Raw genomic sequence first — 26,233 nt, forward strand, 5'->3', positions numbered from 1 at the left:
AACTTTATTTCTGTCTTATTTTTTTAAGTTTGTTTGCTTATTTTTATATGTAATATCTGTAAATACCTTTTTCCGTGCAAAGCCAAAATGTAATACATTGTTTGAAGATGTCAGTGTGGTAGGAGATGTACTACTTAAGCCTGATTTATACTTTGCTGTACACCGGAAATAGCCAATCTACAAGCTCACAGCATGTCACATTCGCAACACATTGTGAGCTTGTAGATCAGCTATTTTTGGTCTGCGAAAACCGGTGTAATGATGGAGCATCAATTGTTTACCTCTTGATGGCAAGGGCTTTGTGGGTGGGGGCCAATTGGTATGCATCATTATCAGGCCTGGGTCAATGTAAAATGTAATGTAAAACAAACTAAACTACTTTGGGGTTTTTTCTCTTCTCTTACAAAATCATCAATAGCATGGAAAACAGATGATGAGATACTGCAAAAGCCAGGAGGTGTTTTAAGACATTTGCTGATAACATGGTTATGCTTATTTGTGGTGGAATCATGTATGTTATTGAAGAAATATTGACTGTTGAAATGCTGACAATATTGTTGAAAGCATATTGACAGAATTGTTATGTAGCATATTGGGATGAAACCTTTTATGTGAAGCATGTACACAAAACAGAGTAAGAAAAACAATCTGGTAATTTGAATACATAGATGCTGGTGTGACAAAAAACAAGTATAAATAAAATGTAAGAACAAACACTTGTGGTTGTTCACACCATTTTCAGTTTAATGTATAGGGCCTAGTTTATATAATAGATGTATGAGAAAAACAAAAAGAGGGGAAAAGGTTTAAAAACAAAATGTTTTATTACTAATACTAGTAGGCTATTACTGACCCAGGCCTGTTTAGTGCAGTTGGATAGATGTCCATCATGTCCCTGACGGGATAGGGCTGTCTGTGGACACTGGTAGTGACTTGTACATTTCTTTACCATGCTTACACTTTATTACTATGACATTCGTGTATATTTTATGAATCAATAAAGATATGCACAACTTACGTAGGCCTACTCTGTTAGTGTGTGTGTGTGTTTGTGCGCACAGCACACGAGCGCGCGCGCGTGTACTGATGGGGACCAAGTAAGACATTGGACTAGACTAGACATTCGTGTGCATCATGATAATTTTGTGTTATTGTGTGGAAGCGAGTGTATTGTCAAATCATTGATTGATTGATTCATTATAAAACAAACAAACAAACAAACAAACATAAGAAAGGTGCATTCCATTTCAAATAGCCTGCCTACTCGTATACACATACATGTCCATGAGCGATCTGTGACCTTATACCACTAATTTTACCAAAAATAGACCAGCGCGCTGCGCGCATGCTTGGTGCACCTTTTCAGTCCCGCCCACTTCCTGGTCTTTAATGGTGGTTAGCGGTGATTGGCCGAGCCTCTGGAGTCCTCCTCCTCCTACAACACTTACGACGACCCCGAAAATTGCAGACCTACAAGCTCACAACGCGTCGAGGACGCGACGCGTTGTGGGCTGGTAGGTCTGCTATTTTCGGCCGCTCGACACCGTCGTGCGACGAAGTACATACGCGGGCTACAGAGTGTCGAGTAGCAGCTGATCCACTAGTCTGTTCTGTTCTAATCCGGAGGGGATTGAGTGCGTTCGTTGTTGGTGCGAAAGAAAGCAGACTGCGGCTCATTTTGTTTCTGTATAACTTTCACCTAAAGTAATCTGCCACAACGTTTCTCAGCAGAGTTGCGGATGAACATCTACAGTTCATTTTCAAACCGAGGGAGCCCAAGTTTAGGAGTGAGTGATGGTCTGATTTTTGTTTTTGGATAGTTTCTAGGAGCAAGAGACACTGAGATTGTTGTGCAGAGTGTCTCTCCGTGGTGCTAAACATGGATGTGAGAGTTAACGCAGATCATTAAGGTCGGGTGGGTTGCTGACTGTCTGGTATTTGTGGATGTGGCGGGTTGTTCTCTCCTCCTGCTCCGACCGACGACGGCTTTGAACGCATCCACTGCACACAGGTGACGAGGTGAGGCTTTTCCCGTCACAAGCGAAGCCTAGAGAGTAAAAGAGAGAAAGTTTGAAAATCAACATTGCAGTCTAGTTACATGGGTTTTGTGTGTGTGTTTTTGTTTCATGGTTAGGTTGTAATCTTCATTTTCAAGTGGAATCTGTTTCAAAGGTGAGTCTAGTTTTGATAGATAGGCTACGTCACGAACAAATAACGGTCTTTCCTATAATAATATTGCCATGTTTAAAAGTTATTTTATTAACCTGATTGATTCTATGCACAATGGCGTAACATGTAGCATTATGATCAACAGACAGTTTCACTTCCATATATACCTGCCAGCCTACACCATTATGCAACTCCTTGCAACAAAGCCGTTTTATAGACTGTTGCAGCGTTCTGGGCTGGCTACTGTGGCTAGCCCCTTTCGGGACACTTGGTTACCTTTTCTGTCGTCCCAATTTTCTTCTTTTTTTTTTTTTTACAGAAAAGGTAACCAAGGGTACCGAAAGGGGCTACGGTCTGGCCTGATCAGTGGTTGCAAGGAGTTGCATTGGTGTGGAATTGACCTTTTAAACAGAAGTAGTAGTAAATACTCGCTACTACTAGTACTACTACTATTGTGGTTACACCAACTACTAGCAGAAGTGGTTGACCAGAATCCTTCCAGTCTGGCTGTCACTTAATTATGAGAAGATCATTTATCATGATGAGCTTTGAGCTATACCCACTCTGTCTGGCTCTGCCCTACCCCCATAACATCTGTTGCTTTATCCCCCAATTATACCATTAGCCTACATCCAGACTGGCCTTTATACACACACTCTCTCTCCCTGGGCACAACTAAATGTTTATTTTGTCATACTTGTCTCTGCCAGGCCTGTAGACTAGGTGCCAAATATCTTGTGAGTGTGTGTCTGTAGCTAATCTTGTAAACTACTACACCAATCAGCTCTAGATTTCTTGTGAACACTGCCGGTAGACCAAGACACTCAATTCCCAAATATTTTTCAAATATATCAAGTCTAGCACAACTGTTAAGGTCCTTACACACTGGTGAATTAGTGACGCCATTTGTTTGTGTGAATAATTAGCATTTTAAAAAAAATTCATAAAGTCAATGACCTTTATTATTTTGAATTGTAAAAATGGTAGTAGTCTCTTAAGTTACACCAACATTGTTTTGGTGAAGTAGTCTTGGTCTCATTGTTACAGTTTGTAAAGATCACTAAACTGTTATAACGGAAACAGTGCATTGATATGGCGCCATTCACCAAAGCTCTTCGTAGCCTATTACACATTTCACCCATTCATACATACGTTCACACACTGATGGCAGAAGCAACCACGAAAGGCACCGACCTGCTCATCAGGAGCAGTTAGAGGTTGAGTCTCTTGCTCAAGGACACAAAGCCAAGAGAAGCTGGGTATCAAAATGGGAAGCTTCAGATTTCCAAGCGGCCGCTCTACCTCCTACGCCACTCTGTCTTTCACAGACAGAGCCACACAGAAAGACCGATGTGCATGCACATGTGATTGCAAATGGATGAGAGACGCAATTCCATTAAAGCCCACATTTGATTAATAACAACATACTAAATGTGACATGTGCATCTATGGCATGTGCACATCATAGGCTGAGATTGTTGTCCTCCACTGTGTGCCTGTTCTAGTTTTCTCTGTTTACATGTGCGACCATGAATGTGCGCGTGTGTGTTTGTGTGTGTTAGTATCTGCATTGCTGATGCATTCAGTTCAGCTCCATTCCTGTGTTGAATTGCTGATCCTATGCAAACCAATACAAATGACCTACCAAGAACACACAAAAGAAACCATGTCATTCAGCCTCTTGTCAATGTAAATAAATATTATAGTCAATCTATAAGCGTAGAGGCAGCTTCACACACTTAATAAAAGCACCTAATTAATTGATCTCATAAATGGTTTAGATACCAACGTGATTTGTAATATTTGTGTTCTTTAATGTAATTACTTCAGTCATTCACTTGTCATTACCACAGAGTAAAATATTCCTTTGTAACTCTGAGAGTGTACATAACATTTACACTCTTGAGTAAAATGAAGACTAAGGATTTTACTGTGCTGTGTCTTCAGTGTCAATAAGCATGGTTTGTTTCTCTGGCAAGCCAGACATGATGAAACGTGTCCTTCATCGCTCTCTTGTCTATCGCTCTTCCTTTACCGTAATCATTTGTCTCTTGGTGTTTCTGTCACTCTCTCTTTCACCCCTTCCCTCCAATCTCTCTTGATCCTCTCTCTCCCCTTATCATCCTTTCTCTCATTGTCTCCGTCTATCTTTTTGGCCACTCTCCATTGGCAGTCTCTCTCCATCTCTGCTCTATAAAAGTCCCTTTCTTTTCCTCTTGTGATTTTGCTTAAGAATGAAATAACTGGTCATTAACACTGTTTCCAGATGGTTGTGTGCACCTCCATCTCCATCAGTGTCTTTGTGTCTGAGGATTTTATTATTATTTTTGTTGATTTTTTGGGGGGGCTTTTTCTGCCTTTATTTGAAAGTGTACACTGTACAGTAAGCTGAGGCGCCTGCTGGCCAAATGGTCCAGGCGCATGCCACATATAGGCTTTGGCCTGACAGCGTGGCGCGTGTTCGAGTACCTTTCATGACGACCTTTGCTGCATGTCTCTCCCCTTCTCTCTCTCTCTCCCTCTTTCCTGTCCATCTTCACTTGATACTATCAATAAAGGCAGAAAAGCAAAAACAAAAAAATCTTTAAAAAGAAAGTGTACAGTAAGCTGACAGGAAATGGGGGAGAGAGATGGGGAGTGACACGCAGCAACGGTCATCGGGATCGGGAGTTGAACCTGCAACATGCCCAGACCGCTAGGCTTGCCCAGACCCGTGTGTTGGTTATGTTATCTCCCTGCTGCCTAGCCTACCCACCCAGTCCCCAAAGCTTTGTCATACATGACCCGTGTCATTTGGCACACGAGAACAAACGCGCCCTGACAATGTGATTCTATGAGATTGGGGATTATAGAATGTCAAACTGATATTTACATATTGGGTCTCTCTGGCCCCTCTAGTCCACTTCATCTTCTCCTGGAGTTACGTCATGGACATGTCCATGTCCTTCATTTGTGTCTCAGCCCATGCTTGAAGCTGGTGGGGAGTTTCTTTGTTTATTTATTTGTTCAGTCCATTAGGGCCTACTAAAAGTAGGTAGGTAGGCTATTATTTTAGGTGTCCAGGCAGATCTTAATGCTGTGGTCGGGACTAGGTGGCGTAATGATGACTCTTTGACAGTTTTGTTTACCCATCTGGTGATGTAATTGTGACGCTTTTACACTCATTCCGCCAACTCGTAACCTGCACAAATACATGCCTAACCATAATCCCTGGCCTAACCCTAACCTAACACTAAACCAGCAGCTCATTCTCAATTTGAAGGATCTCTATGGAAAGTACAGTATATACACCACCTTGACTCATCAGCTGTTTATTCACAGCATTTTTCTTATCTCTCCTCTTATGGACAGAGATCACAGGATCAATATCCTGGTTGATGATTTCTGGGTGAACTATGTACCAGTGAAGTCACTGTCATGAGATCTGTGTGTGACAACAGTCTCATTTGGTTCCACACAGCACTGTGAGGTTTAAAGGTCTTGTACTGTAAAACTATGCAACATTATAATTAATTTGGGGTCTCTGTGCCTAAAAGTTAAAATTGACAACCAGTTATTCTTTTGTGGGCTGAATATGTAATACAACAAGCTTCCTCTACATCATGTAGGCTTTTCTTAATTCTCAATGTCTCCACCCATCAGGTAGCTAGAGAAATGTTTTCTTCAGACATACGCCATCATTTTCTGATGGACAGGCACATATGAAAGTTAAATTGTACAGTATTTGTAAAATAATAATAATAATAATGCATGTTTCAGCAAATATTGTTCTTGTGAAGCAGTTTGTAATTATTGGCTAAGCATCACTGGGATTCCCCAGCCAGTTTAGCCAGTTGCCTTAAGTTGCCTCAAGCCTCAATTCTACTGGGCATGGAAGCTTTGTGGAACGTAAACGGTGCAGTAACCGCTTCCGTTCCGCATCCACTCTAGACAATGCTTGTGATTTTGCCAGGAGTGCTTCTGACACATCCCAGCAGCAGCTCGCGCGGAGCGAGTAAAAATAATAAAATATGCCACATAGTTACATCTTTTTACTGCAAATATTAACCAGGAACTGCTTAAAATAACTAGGGATTCACCGAATGGGAAATTCTTGGCCAAAACCGAATACCAAATATAGGAAACAGTCGGAAACAGCCGAATATGATTACTATTATATATATATATATATATATATATATATATATATCTCTTTTGTTTATAACAGTTTTTGTACCATTGCTGTCAGAGCCGTACAGCTACCTACAGGCATGTGTGTGCGCCGTGCTTGAAGCCACGCTTTGATCACATCATCAAAACATAATGTAAAGGTAACCCCGGTTCTTTAACTATTCGGTTTCGGCTCTAAAACCAAACAAATACCGAAAATGCATTCGGCCGAATAGTTTCGGTGGCCGAATATTCGGTGCATCCCTAAAAATAACTGAAAATATGGGTCTGGACAAGGTTAGGCTCACCTGATATTCCAAATGGCATTGCTTACTTGATGTGCTTGAATTGGCAAATGGCAGTCTGGTTCTCAACTTCTTAATGATGCTCAGCATATGAGTTGGACCTGTTACTCAAGACGCAGCATTAAGTACTAAACGTGTTTAACATGCTGTAGTTACTGATTGATTGATTGATTGAAAATTTTATTAACAGTTTGCAGAATTACAGTACATTTCAAGCACAAACTCAATACAAAGGCTGTTAACTGTGAGTGGACGACCCAATTAAGCATTACACTTGTTTACAACAGGGTCCACCATGTTCAATTCATCAAAACATTTAGAGACGTACAAATAGACACTTCTATATAGACAAAGAACAGTACAGGAATTCATCATAAATAAATATTTATCATAAATTCACTCAATTATTTATGCTACAGTCGTACTTAAGCGGATGAGACTTCTTCAAGCACTCTATTCTCTAACTAAGATAATAGAACCCCATGTATGGATGACTACTTTAGACAAACTCTTTGGCTTGTTGCATACTAATCTTTTCTCTTCTAGCATGTCATCCAGCGTTAACTGACTCATCGTATTAATGATTTAAATGATGCAAATACATTTTTCTATTCTAATAATTGTTTGTCTTATGTCTCCCAGATGTCAAGGCTGTGGAGGCGAGATATGTCTCTGTCAGAGAGACTGGGGGATGGCTCTCCTCTGGGCATGGTACCCGGCCCTCTACCCACAGTTGCCCTGTCCGGGCCTAACCACTCCTGGCTCCCTGGGGCCCCTCTGCTGACGCTAGACCAGCCTACTTTCCTGATGACCCCCACCGCGCAGGCTGTTTCTGGGTTCTTTGTCTGGACTGCACTCATCATCACCTGCCACCAGGTAACAACCTAAAGGTTAATTCAACACAATTTAGTTACTAATGGGAAAATTGCCTTGCACAATACTACAGGATTGCTAGCTTACTAATGGTTACCCTATCTATTACCCAGGGCAAGTAAAAATATTCAGGTAATTGGACTCTTTTTTTTGTGGCAAGTGGGTTTTTGTTTGGGGGTGTTCTTTCTTTTGGGAAGCAACCTTCTTTTGTTTGCTATTCACACACTATGAGATATATCTGTCCATGAACTCTTGAATGTCCTTGTGCTCTGCTCAGAGCTCTCTGTCTTTCTCACTCGCTGTCTACCTCTTTATCTCTCTCTGAGACACACAAACATGCACCAGCTGCCCAAACATCCACTGTCAAAGTCGGTGTATTGTTAACAGTTTTAATGCCGTGATTAAACAATCGTGTTCCAGATCTCCCTGACGTGTTTTCACTAACCTTTGAAGAGCTACTGCGCCGACCGGCGAGTTGCTTGTCATGAAAATCCACTTTAAAACGATGGAAACAAAAATATTCCAAAGTGGCGATCACAACAACAGAGCGGAGGAGGAAAGCGCCCGCACCGCAGCACTGCCGCCATTGTAATGCATTGGGCTCAATTTCGTTAAATCGCTTCAGCTGATCAAGTACAGCCTATCTTTCATACGATCATTCATAATGATGGGCAGCATGTGGCTCAGGAGGTAGAGCAGGTCGTCCAATGACCCCTGGGTCGGCGGTTCGAATCCTGGCTCCTCGAAGTGTCCTTGGGCAAGACACTGAACCCTACATCGCCTCCAATGAGTTGGTCGGTGTGAGCTTGCCACCATTGGTGTGTGAATGTGGGAAGTGAGGACGCTGGCGTCGACTGTTCGCCGCTGTATGAATGAATGAACCATTGTTAAGTGCTTTGAGCACTTGGAAAAGTGCTTTAAAAATGCAATTCATTATAATGTTACAAGATGAATTCTTTGCTTCTCTGATATCAAGTCCAAATAATTTACCGCAACATTGAGTTAAAAGAATACAAATTTCAGTTTCTTCTTCGGTTCTGTGAGAAAAGAAGTCCAGGAAGTTAAGTGAGTGAAGTGTTACTATGGAGAAACGTATTTAACTATATCTAAAGGTTTAGTTGTGCATTGGAAATGCGTTATAGCATGGTGAAAGTAGTGGTGCAGTGGAGGGTATACAAAAGAAGGTATATGCCGTATTCCACGTATGTGCATGTGTGTTTTTTGCTGATGCATACACTTGAGCTCAATTTCCGTGTTGATTTGCTGATCCTGTGCAAACCAATACAAATGACCTACAGTATGAAGACACAGAAAATCAATCATGGCACTCAACCTCTAGTAAATCTAGATCTAAAAGCGTAGAGGCAGCCTCACGCACCACACACCACCTAATTAAATAACTCCATGTAGTCCATGTAAACAATAATTGTGGGCATTTATTGCGTAACTGCACATTTCTAGTGTACACCAACTAAAAAGTTTGTGCTGTCACAAATGGAGAATTTTCAGCACACACTAATTTTTAATATTTGAAACTGTTTCAGTACTCATTTTCTGGCCTATCAAAACCAGGAGGAAATTAAACAACCTGCATTTGTCTGTTTCTACACCAGTCCACAGTGACAAACGCACACACTGTTGCCTATATGATGCTCCTCCACCTCAGTCACAGTGCTGCACTGTGTCACCTTTGTGTGTGCGCCTAGTTCAGACAACAGCAAGAGCAAGCTACTAATTGGTCTTCTCATTTGTCTCACCGCAAACTTCACTCAGTGACACAAGTTGAACTGTCCTTTTTTTGGACCACTTTATGGTTGGCTCCTGTCGCAACGAATCGTTCCTTGCCATGCATGCAATGCTGCTTTCTCACGTGGAATCAGTATTCTGGTCATGGTGTTGTCATTGTGGGTGTTGGCTTACTCAATATGATATGTGCACAGAGCCTCTGGAAATAGGTTTGAGTGACAAATATGCTCTGGACAAAAGTCGGATATTTCTTGTACTCTTCTCTCCCGAGCATGATTTGGCTTAAACTTTGTTCCGTTCACTAGAAAACATTACAACTCAAACTACAAATTCAAAAGAAACATGCAAGACATGTAGCAAATAGTAGTATGGAAATTGTTAGAGTAAGAGGTTTTACATCATCGTGGATGTGAAGCTCTATACACACGGGAGAGTGATTTCCTGTTTGTGTGTGTCACACACACACACACACGGTTCAGTCTGTGAGGAGAGCAGGGGTTGCTTGGCAACATCACTCGGCAGGTGTTTGTGTTACAGGGCATGAGCAAACACACACACACACACACACACACACACAGAATGTGAAAGGTGAAATGCAATCTCAGGTGATGAAGGGTGTGTTTAAGTTTGGCTGCCTGAATGGAAGGGGGCTGGGGCAACAATAATGAAAGATCTGCAGGGCTGCCAGGGGACTCGGGGTGTCGGGATGGTGTATGGTTCTCTGTCATGGTGGTTGCACTCATTCATTCCTGTGAGATGATCTCAGGTTATAACATACAACATTGATTGCTGTTATCTTGGTAAAGATAAAGGAGTACACATGCTACATTGTCTCATACTGGTCATTGTGTAAATTATTTTCCAGACTCCTGCACTGTCATCATTCCTTCCCTATTGATCGTCTCTTAACCATTGAATGGCCGATAAGCCACATGGCCTGAAGGTCATTTTTCGAAATGATACAGTCTCTTGTATGTTTTATGCACTAGCACTACTCTTTGCAAAGTCAGAATACACAAGGGAATAAGATGCTCAGTTCATCATAATAATAACATGAAAAAGATCAATTACACTTCACAGAAACCTTGATAGAGCAAGGCAGAAAGAAACCTTGATAGAGCAAGGCAGAAAGAAACCTTGATAGAGCAAGGCAGAAAGAAACCTTGATAGAGCAAGGCAGAAAGAAACCTTGATAGAGCAAGGCAGAAAGAAACCTTGATGGGTGAGAACTAAAGAGCAAAGCAGACCAAAAAGCATGGAAGGGGAACAAAGTATGGAGACAGAACAGAGATATTTGTATTTGTAGCAGTATTTATTGTTCTGGAGTTTATTACAGAGCGGGAATCCCTTCAGATGATCAGTTTTAAGCCTGATTTATTATTCATTGTACAATGGACACTAAAAACGATCTACAAGCTCACAACGCATCACTAGATGAGCAGGGGTTCTCAACCTGGGGGTCGTGACCCCTGAATGGCTGGAAATGAATGGCTGGAAAATGAAAATTATGTTTACATAGCACACATATATAGGACATGCATAAACTTTCCATAATGATTATATCTGGTTTCAGTATTTATTTATGATGTATTTTCTCTATTAAGATTATTGTAGCTGTGAATTTGTATTGGGGGGGAGGGGGGTGGGGGTCACCAGCCAAACACGTTGAGAACCCCTACTATAGAGCAGCGCTTTGCGAAGGTCGACTCAGTGCCCGACGCTAACGACAAAAACATAGCCAGTACCGATTCACGTTGTCTCTGATTATATTATTAAAATCACTGTAAATCTGCAAGAATGTCGCCATTATAAATGTTATTATTACATAGTGTGGGAATTAATTTCACACTGAAATTAAAGCCTTGAGCCTGATATTTCTTTCTATATGCCTCTCGCTTCCTTAATTTCATTCATTTTTTACCTTCTCACATTCCTTTCTTCATTCTTTCCCTCCATCCTTCCTTATTTTCTTGAATTTCTTTCCTTGATTCCGTCTTCCCTGGCTTTTCCTTCCATCCCTCCTTCCTGACTCTCTCCCTCTGTCTCATGTCAGATCTACATGCACCTGCGATTCTACAACTCTCCCAAGGAGCAGCGTCACATCGTGAGGATCCTCTTCATCGTACCCATCTATGCCTTTGACTCCTGGCTAAGCCTGCTCTTCTTCACCAATGACCAGTACTATGTGTACTTTGACACCGTGCGGGACTGCTACGAAGGTGAGACGAGATGCACCGCGACCAGCTGGTCTGTTCCACTTGTTCTGTTCTCTTTGTAGCGCCACTAGCGGCGGGGCTCTAAAGCTTAGTTCAGACCAAAGATTAAGGCCCAAACCACACTAGCTGCAACTCCTTGCAACTACTCGCAACTCCTTGCAACAAAACAAACCAATTCCCCATTGGGAATAATGGTTGCAAGTAGTTGCATCTTGCAAGGAGTTCTATAACAACCCTCTGGTGTGGTTAGGGCTTTACAACGAAACAGTTTTGAGCCCCATCTTACAATGGTGTTGTGTACAGTCGGTACAACAGAGAATAAGGGTAAGGGTAAAACATAGTGATTTTCTCTCTTTACTTGTAGTAAAGTACTGCGATCGGCTGGGTATGTATGTATGTCTGTGTACTCCACCGGCCAATAAGGCGATCGGTTGGGTATGTATGTATGTCTGTGTACTCCGGCCAATAAGGGACCACTGTTCTTGATGGCGTATCTAAAGTATGTTTCAAAGTTGGTATAAGGTCAATAACGGGTCTAAAGGATTTAGAATAGCAGAGAGCTCTATGACTCAGAGCAGCAGTCGTACCCAGACAGCAGATAGCTCTAGGACTCAGAGCAGCAGCAGTCGTACCCAGACAAACAGCAGAGAGCTCTAGGACTCAGAGCAGCAGTCGTACCCAGGCAGCAGCAGAGAGCTTTAGGACTCAGAGCAGCAGTCGTAACAGCAGTGGTGAGCGCACTTCATGGTGCACTCTGCTTGCGCACAAGTGTGCAAGGTGCAAGTTGGAGAGAGTGCATTTCTAGTTCCTCATGTTTCCTGCTCATCTCTTTTTTTACTGCTCACTCTCCCCTCTCTACCTCTGCTGTTCTATACTAATCATCCACTCCCCCAACTCTTTATAACAAATGTATTAGTCCTTTACCACATCCAGTCTGCTCCTCCCACTTCCTCTACCTCTTGTTAGCTTTTCCTCCTAATGTTTCACCTCCTTGTTTTTCTTCTGTCTTGCTCCCACTCCTCCTCCTCCTCCCTCTCTCCTCATTGTCTTTGTCACTTCCTCCTGTCCTCTTACTTGTTTACATCCTCTCTCCTGCCCTTTCTCTAATCCTCTGTCTCTCCTCATCTCTCTTTGACCTTTGGTCTCCCTGCCTGTCCACCTCGCCACTGTTCTCTCCTCCTCAACTTCTGTCCCTCCCAGCCTTTTCCAAATATTCTAAGCTGTTGCATAGCAACCACACTTAATCACTATCCTCCCAGGCAATCAAACACTCAATGCTCAATGCTGGGGGATGTAAAATAATGACTCCTGTCTCTCTCAACCAAACTTGTATGCATGTATGTATGCAACCAGCAGTATAGATGTATCCTACTGTATCACCATAGCAACGGCTGCTGCTGAAGAATGAGATCTCAGGAGGAACTGTGCATCACACACACACACACACACACACACACACACACACACACACACACACACACACACAATATGCTACATACAGTGTTATCCCTGAACACGTTCACGAACGGTGAACTGAACATACTGTATTTCTGCTTGATGAACGTTAATTGTGAACTCGTTCCATAGAGCCTTCTAGGCGAAAACCCAGCTAAAACACCCCCTAAACAGCGGAAAACCCACCAATAAGCACAAAACCAATTTAACTAATCTTTATCAGCCGTGCAATTACTCTGGAGCGTGCAGCACGCATCTTACAACTGCATGATGATGTGTGCTGGCGCTGATGCACGCAGACACGGAACATGTCCGGACCCAAACACTGAAGTAAACTCGTTGTTTGATTAAACATAATCTCCCACAGTAGAAGCCTGATTTATTCTTCATCGTACGACATGTTGCATGCTGAAAATAGCTGATCTGCAAGCTCACAGCGTGTCGCGGACGTCACAAAGTTGGGGCTTCATTTTCACATAGCCCATATAAAGACAAAAGCAAAGACAGAACTAAAAATAACTAAAATAGTTAGATGAACTATGAACTGAACAAGGTCTTTTTTTAATTTGTGAACTGAATTGAACTAGTTCATGTAGAAAGTGAACTTTCCCAACAATGACTATACATACGTGTTCCAGTTAATACATTCCAAGCTTTATAGTATAATTGACAAGATACCGTGACTGCCGGGTTTGTTTAATTACCTTTTTCAGCATACGCCGAAATATTTGCGCCTTTGATCCATGAAAATCCGCTTGAAAACAGTCCCATGATTTGTTATTGAACGCGGGTTATGGACATACAGTACAGACAGAGGATAGATAGAAAACCAATCATAGGCAGGGGATTTCTCTCTCTCTCTGTGCTGGAAATGTATTGGTGACAGAGCTCTCTCTCTCTGCTGGGAATGTATTGGTGAGAGAGAGCTGGCATAACAGGTGCTGCTGCCAGTGGTTCAGCTGACACATGGGAACTCATGCACACACGTGCAGTACAGTACCCCCACAGGAGTGGGTGTGTATATTACACACACAAAAAAGTACAGCCTTTGAATGAATGAATCAAAGGCATGAATTCACAGTCACACTCACCTTATTGTCTCCACCAGGCCGAAGGCATGGGGAGAGAGTATGTTTTGCACTCCGTCCGTGTGTGTGTGTGTGTGTGTGTCCGTCCTTCCGTCCGTCCGTTATCAGCTAATCTCCGGCACCGTTGGCCCGATCCATGCCAAACTTTGCACACACACTCCCTGGATGCCAACACCGAACCTCTGCCCCAAATATTCCTCAACGGCCTGTGATAGCGCCACCATGAGGCCGATTTAGGCAAAACACATTTCTGTAGATAACTCGTAAACATTTTATCCATACATCACACAATTCGGTATACACTATCTCCATAGTCATGTGATCAACACAGATCTGCACAATTTCCCATCTTCCATCCTGTTTGGCTAAGATTGGCTTCCAAAGATCACATGATTGGTCTGTTTCGAACAAAATGCCACAAATCACAAACACAGTGTCCAATTTCCATGAAATTATACACGCACATTTCCACTAGGCCGAGGACGACATGCCACTATTTTTTTTCCCAAATCAGCCTCACGGTGGCGCTATAACAGGCCAATTTCTGTTTTTACCTATAACTGCATCGACAACTTATGTATGTGCACTCCCTAGAGGCCATGGAAAACATTTTCCCTGCATCCCTCCACATCTGCCGGTTATAGCGCCACCATGAGGCCGATTTCTGCAAAACCCATTGTTTATGTAGTCGCACAGATTTCATCCAAATCTCACGCAAATCGGTACACATGATCTCTGTAGTCATGTGATCAAGACGAGCCTGTTGGATTTCTCAGATTCTACACTGATTAGCTAAGATTGCCTTCCAAAGTTTTCAGGAGTAGCCCGTTTTGTACAAAATGCTGCACATGTCCTGCTCATCCAGAATTCTATCCTCAGAGATGCTATGAGTGATCTGGCTCTGCATTTCCTCAACAAAATGAAGACAATTGTTGCAAGAAACAAACAAACAAAAAAACATTTATATTACTCCTAAACATTTTGCCATACATCACACACACTCCTATCCTCCTGGTGGAGACCTGTGCCCAGAAGGGCACTTTTTCTAGTTTAATGTATCATTCTCTCTCTCTAAAAACGCCGGGACAACGCTCCACACGTCCCAAATTCTCTGTTCTGGCTCCAAAACTATGGAATGCACTTCCCATTACAATCAGAACTGCAGCCTTGCTCCTAACCTTCCGCCGTAGTCTGAAAACCCACCTCTTCAGACTCCATGTAGATTGCAAAATCCATCAGTCCAAATCTGAGCATGACAAATCTACGCAGGGAGAATGATGGATGAAATAGAGGCTAATTTATGCTTTGTTGCATGGTTATGAATGCTTTGGGAGTTGTGTTCTGGGCTGATGAGCAAAAGAATGACTGTAGAAGCACAAACAATGGAGTAATGACATATTCACCTTTTTTATTCATACTCCCAACCTACAATGTACAATCAGGCTACTAAATGGTAAATGGTGCATTTATATAGCGCCTTTATCCAAGGCGCTTTACATAGATGCATTACATTCACCCATTCACACACACATTCATACACCGATTGCGGCGGAAGCCATGCAAGGTACCAACCAGCACATCGGGAGCAATTTGGGGTTCAGTGTCTTGCCCAAGGACACGTCGACATGTAGCCAGGAGGAGCCGGGATTCGAACCGCCGACCCATGGATCATTGGACGACCTGCTCTACCTCTTGAGCCACATCTGTAGGAGGCTACTCCTACAGATATGTGATGTGAGTGGGTGTGGATGATTGTTAAACCTGGATGTTTGACATAGCTATGCCTTATTGTCTGGGTATGAAATCAGCCTATGATCATTTGTGTGATCCACTGTTCAGTATATGTGTGGTCCACTATTCAGTATATGTGTGGTCCACTGTTTTTTCTAAGCTAATTTCCTTGTATAATAACTTAATCATATCTGCCCTGTGGAAATGTCAATGTTGTATGACAATTAATCTTAGAGTACATTTTCATCATCTTGACAGCATTAGCTCACTTGAAGTCACCAACTCATTATACACTATACTCATGCATGTGTGCAAGTTAGCTTGTACATTAGCTCATGGATCAAATGCATTTGTTCTACTGTTATTAGTTGGACAAACCACTACTTGTTGTTACTGTGCAACAGGAAGCGGTTAAGTGCATGTGCACTGCATGACTGCATGTGTGGTGCTGGAAGATGTAGTTCACACCTTCTTTCCATTTCATGTTTATTGCTGCTAAAATGAAAACATGTAAACCTGTTTGCTCATGCGTGCCGCTTACAAGCTAAAATATAGGGGAAATGAGAAACATTTTGTGATAATTAGAGACACATGTAAAGGTGCAAAAGTAAATGGTTGCCTAGACCAGGGGTTCTCAACCCGTGAATGGCTGTAAAGTGGAAATGAAGAGTTTACATATAGTACACATAGTACATGCATACACCTTCCCTAATGATTATGGTTTCAGTATTTATTTATGGTGTATTGTCTCTATTATTAAGGTTATTGTAGCAGTCAATTTATATTGGGGGTCAGGAGGGGGCGGGGCGGGGGTCCCGAGACGTTGCCAAAGCATTTTCGGGGGTCCCCGGCCAAAAAGGTTGAGAACCCCTGGCCTAGCCAGAGCCATGATCGCTTTTTTGTAGCAAATTCTTAGACAATTGCCATTTGCCTATCGGACAACTGCTTTGCTCTGAGTTTGTAGTGTGCATATTTACAGGCTGGCTGTGCCGGGCTTCAATTAGATCAAGATGCCACAGCATATGTCCCTGTTGACATGAGAGTCTTTTTGTGTCTTACAATGCTTTTTAGGAATGGTTTCATTCAGAGTAATTGTGATTCTGAATCCCTTTTGGAGAATTTCCCATAAAAGAGATTATTCCTTCCTCAAACTATATATTTAGGAACAATGTCCTTGAGTGATTTCATGCTTCTTTTTCTAATGCTAAGTTTTCAACCTCATCTGGTTCAACTTGGAACATGCTCTTAAACGTCCTGGTCCAGTTACAGTATCATACGAAGAATGACTTTTACTGTAATTGTTTGGGTATAAAGACTCCATTGTTGGAAGGATATGCTACGGTATGCCCACCCACACATAACCACCAGCCCTGTCATTCTACCAACCTGCCAGCTCTCAACAAATATGTTTTGCTGCTTTTCTGTCCCCAGCGTTTGTCATCTACAACTTCCTGAGTCTGTGTTACGAGTACCTTGGAGGAGAGAGTGCCATCATGGCTGAGATCAGAGGAAAGCCCATTGAGTAAGCACCTGATAATACAATAATTCAAATTCTTATGATGCATCTGTTATGCATTTTCCTGCAAAGTTTAATGAGTTTTTCTGCCTGTGCAAAGTGCCAATACAAATCAAATTTGACTTTTTGTGTTTCACTGTTCTATTTGAGAACAGTGGTTCTCAAACGTTGTCATGTCAAGGACCCCCAAATTAAATATTTGGCCGCAGGCTCCCATCTGAAAATATTTTTGTCCAGGGACCGCCATACAAGATTTGTATTTGAAATGTTTCAAAACTATTGCGTATCTTTCAAAAAAGAATCAAGATTTTTGACGTACAAGCTTGGCTTGTAGATTTTTCTACTCCCATTACACTTAAAACAGGCAGCCTCTTCACTCTTGCTTTTAGTTTTTTAATTATCTGTGTTGTTGTTCATGTCGTCATTGTTTTGCCGTATTCATTGCCTTTTTTTTGCTATTTTAATGTTTTATACGTTTGCTTTTCTTTTTTCTTTATTTCTATGTAAAGCACTTTGAACTGCATTTCATGTCATGAAAGGTGCTATACAAATTCTGCCATTTTGGCAGTTCTGTGCTATAATTTTCTCAGGAACTGAAGCTCACATTCATTCGTCAAAAGACCTTTGACCTTTAGATCTCTCGATGATTAAATTGTTATGATTTGCTCTAACCACTTTTCAGCCTTTTTTTGGCCATGTCACCTAGGGCCTGGGTAGAATCTAATTAAAACCTACATGGGCAAGCCCATTTGTGATGATTTGATTGGCTGAGCAGCACGGAATGTGATGATGAATGATGATAAGAGCGCCCCTCACTTCACACAAGTGTGATCTTTATTAATATTTATTACTTGTCAAATAATTTCAGACTTCATCAATGTTTATATAGCTCATTGTGCTTTTATTCTTTTTGGGCTTGACCCCATCTTATAGCTGTTTGCTGCTATTATTATTATTACCCTTATTATTATTATTATTATTATTATTATTATTATTATTATTGCTGGGGTCCCCCTGGACTAGGCCCCTCTAAGCATGAAATAACCCCTGTTTGTGTCTGCTCCATGCAGGTCGAGCTGCTTTTTCGGTACATGCTGTCTGTGGGGGAGATCCTACTCCATCGGCTTCCTTCGGTTCTGCAAGCAGGCAACGCTGCAGTTCTGTGTGGTCAAACCGCTCATGGCCGCCATCACCGTAATCCTGCAGGCCTACGGCAAATACAAAGATGGCGACTTCAAGTAAGTGCTGCACTGTGTACAAGTCAAGTACTGTACACTCACTGCATTCACTGCACCAACCACTGCAGTGCAGTCAAACTCCAAATTCAAATATTTCACTTGACACTGAACAGTCAAGGTTTTAGAATGTTCATGCATGATCCTATTTTTAGGTCCATGACCCCATTTTTTTTTCCCAGTTAGATTAGCGGAGTCGTTAGGTTGATTCCCCGCCCCCAACACACACGCATGCGCACGCACGCACGCATACACACACAGTCACACACAGTCATACACACACACACACACAGTCACACACACACAGTCACACACAAAATGAAAGAACAGAACATTTGAATACAGGACACACAAAAATGTATCTAATAGAAAATACTAATCGGAATAACAATGATCCCTTTCTCTGTCTCCAGTGTTGCCCGTGGTTACCTGTATGTGACCATCATCAACAACGTGTCGGTCAGCCTGTCCCTGTACGCACTCTTCCTATTCTACTTTTCCACCAGGACGCTACTCAGCCCCTACAGCCCCATGCTCAAGTTCCTTATGGTCAAGTCCGTCATCTTCCTCTCTTTCTGGCAGGGTGAGGAGGAACACACACACAGATTAAACTATTTATTAAAGATTTCAAATCCGGAGACTAATCTCCTTTAAAATGTTCCATCAGGCATGTTGCTGGCCATCCTTGAGAAGTGCGGGGCCATCCCTCGGATTAATTCTGAGGAAGTGACAGTTGGGGAAGGGACAGTCGCCGCTGGTTACCAGAACTTCATCATCTGCATAGAGATGTTCTTCGCTGCCCTGGGCCTGCACCTCGCCTTCACATACAATGTCTACATGGACAAACGGCTGGACTCTCAGGGTAAGAACAGATGAGGAAAAAGATACAGAATTAATACAGGGTAACCTTTAAACTTATATTGCAGTGTTTGTTTGTCTATGCAAGTATGCAGTATGCGCTTGTTTGACTGTTCTGTTTGACATTCTCGTGTGTGTGTGTGTGTGTGTGTGTGTGTGTGTGTGTGTGTGTGTGTGTGTGTGTGTGTGTGTGTGTGTGTGTGTGTGCAACGGTACCTCGCTCTTCCATTCTGGACATGTGGTGTGGTTCAAATTATTAATAATTGCGGTGCAATTATGGTGAACAAGTGGCCTCACATTGACGCGAGTGCCATTGATGCTTTCTATCTCCCAGGCCCAAGAGACTATGTACACTTTGTACAGAATTATCTTTTTAGCTGAAAATATGTCTTTGATCATAGTACTGTTAAGAAACTACCATATAAATTGATTGATTGTAAACATCAAGCTTGTTTGGCTGTGGTGACTTTGCCACAGTGTCTGACCAGCTGTTTATCCTTTTGAAAGAATTGATTGCGTAGGCCCTGACATGACACTTGCGTCAGTATTGCGCAAGTAGCATCATTATGGGAGCTTTTTTTTTTCATGGATTGTTACATTCTATCATTCCTTCTTGACTTTATCTTCATCTATCGTCATCATTCAATGTCCAAAATGTCCCACATCTTCCATTTAATTTTTTAAAATGGAAGCATTAAGCATACATTTGGAATGTAGGACTCGTCACTTCTTTTCCTTTCTTTTGTTTCTGGTACTTTTACACCCAGTGTTCATTTTCCCCCGTGCTCGACAGGGTCACTTTTCCTGTTTCTACTTATTCTTTTCTTCCCTCTTTCTCTCTTTGTCTCTTGATATTTTTCTCTCTACTGCAATACAAAGGAACCCTTCCTACAGATGGAGAGTTTGGTAGGTCAAATGCTAGTCCTCTTTACACCACAGTCCCCTCTTCTTCCCAGTTCCTTTTTATCTGCTTGTCTTTATTTCTACCTGGCTGTGTTTGGCTGATCCCTATTTGTGTTTTGTCAACCTGCTACGCTTGTTTTCTTGTGAATCAGATTGTAGTTTGGTGAATTTAGCTGTAAATGCTGTGTATTCATGGGGGTTTATTATTATTTTCTTGTTTGTTGTACAGCTGTAATTCTCGTATTCTCCACTTGTCTTAGAATGATTTATTCTCTTGTCCGTCCCATCCTCCCCTCTCCCCAGGACGCAGTGCTCCCATGAAGAGCATCTCCAGCAGCTTGAAGGAGACCATGAACCCCGGGGACATGGTCCAAGACGCCATCATTAATTTCTCGCCGGCCTACCAGCAGTACACCCAGCAGTCAACACGCGAGCAGGGCAACAAGCGGCCCTCGCCCGTTGCCCGCACCAACAGCACAGTGGGCTCCCGAGCAGGAGTGGGGGTCTGCACTGGAGCAGACACAGAGAAAACATTTCTCCTCAGCTCTGATGATGAGTTCTAGAGAGAGAAGACTCAACTTGAATTTCTTCAACTTCATCTTCACTCGGCATAGAGTAATTATGGCAGAGCTACAGTGCTATGGTGGTTCAGGTGACTTCCTTAGAGACATTGAAGGGAGCAGGGAGTATGGTACTGGCTGAGCTGATGCCTGCTTTAGACTGAACTTAAATTAGAGGATCTCGACACGAAAATGCTGGACAAGCATGCATAAACATACAGTATACACAGGCACTATAAATTACATTGTTAAGGAACTCTTTTGTCTCAGATTTAGCAGGGACATTTTAAGATATTTTTTTTATCACTGAAGTCAGTGTCTTGACATTACAGTGGTCATAGGAAGGTTTTTTGTGTGCAAATTTCTATGAATTGTACAGTTTTTTTTAATACAGTACTTGACTTTTGAGTCCATTTCATGATGGAGCTTCATTTTACATTGTCTCGCCTAGTATAATATTTTGTTCAGCAAAACATAGATATTTTTTACGCTAATTTAACCAGGCAGACAAATAAAGGAGCTCAAACATTCAGGGTAATAACAAATAAAAACAAAACAATGGTAGTAGTACTGTCTAAAGTCAGATATGGAGATACAATCAAGGGTTTGTTCTGTCACCAGATACAGCTATTTTAAGGCTGCCAATCTTAGTGGAATCAGGTACCTGCTGCTGAGGAATTATTTAGCAATTATAGATGGATGCTCACAAAGACCACGTTCACGGGATGGTGACATCTCCATGTTCACATACCGTATTGCTTTACTTCAGAAAGTTAGCTCGGCTTCTTTTTATGGCCTAGTTATGAGCTTTTGTTGTGATGTCAGATTGGTCACAAAGACATTAGGGCTCTGAAGGTAATGTTGGTTTCAGGTGGTTGGATTGAGAGCCGTATCATATATATATATATATATATATATATATATATATATATATATATCATCTGTGTGATTCTGTAGTTTTGACAGGTATCTGGTGATTTCAGTAAGATGGGCTTTAAATTGCTCTTTAAACTGGGTCAGCTTTCCAGACATCTCCTGGGTCTTGAAGATGGAGAGCTTGCCACATCCTCTTGTCTGGACTGTCTGACATAAATCATCTTGAGATTGGCAATGCTGTTTTACAGAAAAAGCCACTTTTTTCAGAGATCCAGCAGATTTCCAATGTCAATCGAGCTCACTTGTCCAATGTTGTGTTCAGCTTTTGCTGGGGGGGGGGGGGGGGGGGGTTAATCTTGTGAGCTGTTGTAATAAGCAATTTGTGGAATTATCTATGATTTCCAAAAGATATTTACTCCCAATAACGTATTTTAAGAACGGCTTTCTAAACTGCTAAGCTATGAGACTGAAGCTATGATTACATACTTGATAATATTATTTTGCTGCTATCTGTCTGGATTCTCTTTTTCCGACTTTGCCTAGCATTGTGTATTTTCAGATCTCCCAACATGACAAGTGTTTGTAATTGGACTTTTAAAAGGGACAGTGTTTGGAGCAGGATGGAATATATTTATAGTTGCTGCTGTGGCCAGTGAATTGTATGCTGTAGGATTGTGTTACTATTATATCTGGAGGCATTGGGGAGGAATGGAACCGTGGTGGTGGTAGAGGCCACCTGACCCTACTGGATCAGAGTATGCCGAAAGACCCACCAAAGTGCTAGCATAGTGGGCTAGCCAGTGTGCTGGAGACACCAGCGCTACTGGAGATTACACCGATGTAATTGAGGCATTATTCGTATATGCTGGGGGATTAAGGCACACTCAGGGCACACTGCCGATGTAGGTTAACGGGATCTAACGCTCTCTATTTATAGGCCAGTTGAGGAATATGGATTCAAGCTGCATTTTGATATATTTGATGTTGTAGCATTCTTAAAATACTGTATTTATACCAAATGCATTTACAGCATAACGCATCTTCAAGATAGCTGTTTAAAGAAATGAACATCTGATGGAGCCTGAACTAATGACACGTGGCTAATTTTACTCTTACATCATTGGTGAGGCTTCCATGAGAATAGTCCTATGTAGCTGTACAGCAGAAGCAGATATTTTCATTAGTCAGAGCTGGTCATTTCATTACATATAATTTGGGTTCTTGTGTCATCTGAGTGACTCATACTTGTAGAGAACCTGACATTAACTTTTACTGTAACATGCAAAAGCACTGAGTCACCACTCTGTGATTGCCGTGTTGGAACAGTAGAGGGCACAATTCACTCTCCCGCACACACACACATACAACCCCCCCCCCCCCCTATAAAACTGGCAGGCAGGGCCCTTATCAGACTTTATGCACTGTACACACGTAACAGAAGAAGAATGCTTTGTCTTCAGCACCAGTATGCAGCCTCTGCCCTACAAAGCTCTCTTCTTCACCGTTTGTGTTAGCGTGCGGGTGCAGATGCATGTGTGTTTGTAACCGAACAGAAGCATGCCCTTGTCCCTGTAGGGTTTCTCACACAATGGTCTCAGCTCTTTTTCACATTTCCTGCCTAATATGTTTGTGTTCTGAATAGGAGCGTTTGCAGAATAGATGCAACATTATAGCACCCCAGGATCAATAGGCAGCTTCGCGCTTCACTTGTGTCTGTTTTATGTGGGTCATTGTGTTTTGACTTTAGCAAAAAGCATCTTGTGTTTTGTAATTATGGACAGCTTATGACAGCTTGTGTCCTCGAACTTTTAGTTTTAAAAAGGCAACTACAGAATCTGTTTTCTTTTATTTCATTATTTTCATTTTAGCTTGTTGCAATCTTGGGACATTGTCCTTGCACATCATTTCATTTTTGAGTGGTGCAACCACTCCCTTACGGAGCCGTGTGTGGGTGGGTGGGTGGGTGGGTGGGTGGCTGGCTGGGTGGGTGCGTCCGAGCACGAAAACAGCATGGTTGTTTTTCACCACCTGTGCGCAACCTAACACACACACACACACACACACAAGCACATATTAACTGTATATGATGATTTCAGGTGTGCCAGTACAGTACAGTACAGTACAGTACAGTACAGTACAGTACAGTACAGTACAGTACAGTACAGTATAGGGACCCCCACATGGTAACTCTGTCATTTCTCAACCGTTTCGGACGCAGGGCGGCTCGCCAGAACCGGCCCGGCCCCCTGGGCACGTTCCCGGGGGTCTGGATATTCCGGGGACTCCCCGGGGACCCCCACACGGTAACAGAATCGCCAGAATCGGGCCGGCACCCTGGGTGCGTTCCTGTGCGTCCCCCCCTCCCCCTGGCAACCCCCACGTGGAGTTGCACCACTCACTAAACATGGGTGTGATTTTTCTTTTTTGTAAGCCAATCAAAGTATTTTATTGCTTATACATTTGAAGAACTCGACTGATTCAACTAAACAGGATCAAAGCACTGTGTAATCAGACGCTGTGTAATAAACATGCACAGCATCACTCATTAAAACACCTGTATAGTGTGATCTGAATATTATTGGGTGTTTCCAGAACATTACATTTAAATTCAGGCAATAACAGTTAATGTCCCACTCTTGGTTCCTGGCCCACTACTTGGGAAACAGCTCACAAGCTTGTTTTTTTGTTTTTAGGGGGAAATATAACTTATGTTGAATTATTTTGATTTAAGTCTCAAGATGAGAGAAACCACATCATTATGTCATCTCTTGCTATTGTGTTTGGCATGTATGCTGTAATTTTAATGTATGCCATAAGCTTGAGTGAATGGATAAAAAAAACCTGTTCCAAACATCAACGTCACCAAATATGTATTTGGTGTACAAATACTACTACATGTACAAATATTACTGGCAGAACATAGGATTTATGTTGTAAATAAATATTTGAGAGTTTAGACATGTATGCTGTAATTTTAATGTATGCCATAAGCTTGAGTGAATGGATAAAAAAACGTTTTGTATCATTACTATATACTGTAACTGTCTATCATTTTAACTATGTATTCTTTGTTTCCACTTTTGTTATTATACTTTATTTTTCCAAAGCTGCTCTTATGATGCTTGTATTTTATGTCAATGTTAAACTCAAATAGAAATATGGAGAAATAAAGATATTTAGTTTTGTTGAAATTAAATGACTCATTTTTTTCAATTAGGTCTTGCACACAATTCATGTGGAGGAAAAACATGAAAATGCTGTTATTGTTTTCTTAAATGAGTCAGATTTGGACATTTCCATGCAATGAATCAGACCACGGTCAACGGTTCACACAAGGAGTTGGTAAGTTGGGTGCTGCCTTTTTCTCAAACACTTCACCATGGCATGCATGTATACAGTTTGGTGGGTATCCACACAGAGGAGGCTGGTTAACTTGATCACTCTGCATTAGTGTCTACACTGCAGAGCACCTCCTACATGTGCTTCTCTCTCTCTTTAACTGTTTTATGGTTCTTCTTTCTAGTTCCTCATATGAAACCCACCAGTGGGAAAACAGTTTACTTTACGATAACCGTAAGCATTTCTGTCACAGCTTGCCTTTGTATTAAGACAATTGCCACTTCCTCTTTTTAAGTTTGCAGGATGAATAAGCAAAAGTGGCCATGTATAATCAGTGGATATACAGTAGGCCTATACTATATATATTTTTTACATTTTAGGTATTTTTAGCTGATGCTGTAATACATGTAGTGACGAAAGCCTGATTTATACTTCGTCATGCAATGGTGTTGCAAGGTGGAAATTGCTCATCTACAAGCTAAAAATGCAGTCGATTGGTAAAATATATTTGCGGAAGAAAAGAAAAAGTAAAATAGAAAATTTGGAAAATGTTTGCCTATAATAACATGCCCAAAATAGGGACACCAGATTGAAAGCGGTTAAAGGGCAGTCACAAGGCCACCAGAAGGTTGTGGGAGGCCAGCTCATGTACAATGAGTCAGTCAACTGGAAACTAAATCTAGCCCACAAGAGAAAGTGGAAACTGAATTTATATTTGTATTTTCTGTTATACAACAAAGCATAGGCTAAATTAGCTTCTGACGATGTCGGAATATTAACTTCACATTCACATTGTAGGAAGTAATTTTAAGTTTTTGAGTGAACTTGTAGCAATAGCGGCTACCGGCTATGTCTTGTGTAAAACATGGGGGTGTTTGCAACATATTTCAGTGGTATCTTGACAGGTATCTTGACAGCAGATAGTTCCACTTAAAGTAAAATAACTGTATTTTCTGCTTTTTCCCCCAATTGTGAGCTTAACAAACTCAACTGATATCCCAGTACTTAACATGATCCAGCACATCTCATGACAAGCACACAATTTTATGTACAATATATACAACATTTATTTTAATTATTAATATATATAAAATAGACAATGTACTTAAATTTTCACCATAGAAAAAATACAATAAATACAAAGACCATTTGTTTTGTAGTAGTACAAAACATCCAGCACAAATTTGACAGATCTGAGACGTTAAAATATTACT

The 26,233-nt window shown here is 41.7% G+C and overlaps 1 protein-coding gene across 2 annotated transcripts; it reads left to right on the forward strand.

The window, feature by feature from the left end:
• Nucleotides 1-1,638: 1,638 nt before the first annotated feature.
• tmem184ba (transmembrane protein 184ba) lies at nucleotides 1,639-24,870 on the forward strand. Of its 2 annotated transcripts, XM_079493220.1 has the most exons (9): nucleotides 1,639-1,787; nucleotides 7,266-7,499; nucleotides 11,296-11,461; nucleotides 17,164-17,254; nucleotides 18,319-18,486; nucleotides 18,897-19,066; nucleotides 19,151-19,345; nucleotides 20,221-20,247; nucleotides 20,548-24,870. In XM_079493220.1, exons 1-9 carry the CDS (start codon nucleotides 1,740-1,742, stop codon nucleotides 20,805-20,807), a joined length of 1,359 nt encoding a protein of 452 aa, XP_079349346.1. In that variant the 5' UTR covers nucleotides 1,639-1,739; the 3' UTR covers nucleotides 20,808-24,870. The 2 variants fall into 2 exon arrangements, with proteins under 2 accessions (XP_079349346.1, XP_079349347.1); XM_079493221.1 differs by lacking the exon at nucleotides 20,221-20,247.
• Nucleotides 24,871-26,233: the final 1,363 nt, after the last annotated feature.

The sequence above is a fragment of the Electrona antarctica genome (genome assembly GCF_951216825.1).
Source record: "Electrona antarctica genome assembly, chromosome: 22".
In the NCBI taxonomy this organism is placed as follows: domain Eukaryota; kingdom Metazoa; phylum Chordata; class Actinopteri; order Myctophiformes; family Myctophidae; genus Electrona; species Electrona antarctica.

Bases quoted from the DNA above. Each gene is read 5' to 3' on its own strand.
- tmem184ba (XM_079493220.1), top strand. From the start codon at position 1,740: ATGAACATCTACAGTTCATTTTCAAACCGAGGGAGCCCAAGTTTAGGA. The intron at 18,487-18,896 runs GTAAGTGCTGCA...CTCTGTCTCCAG, and splicing joins TACAAAGATGGCGACTTCAA to TGTTGCCCGTGGTTACCTGT. The intron at 19,346-20,220 runs GTAAGAACAGAT...TGCAATACAAAG, and splicing joins CAAACGGCTGGACTCTCAGG to GAACCCTTCCTACAGATGGA.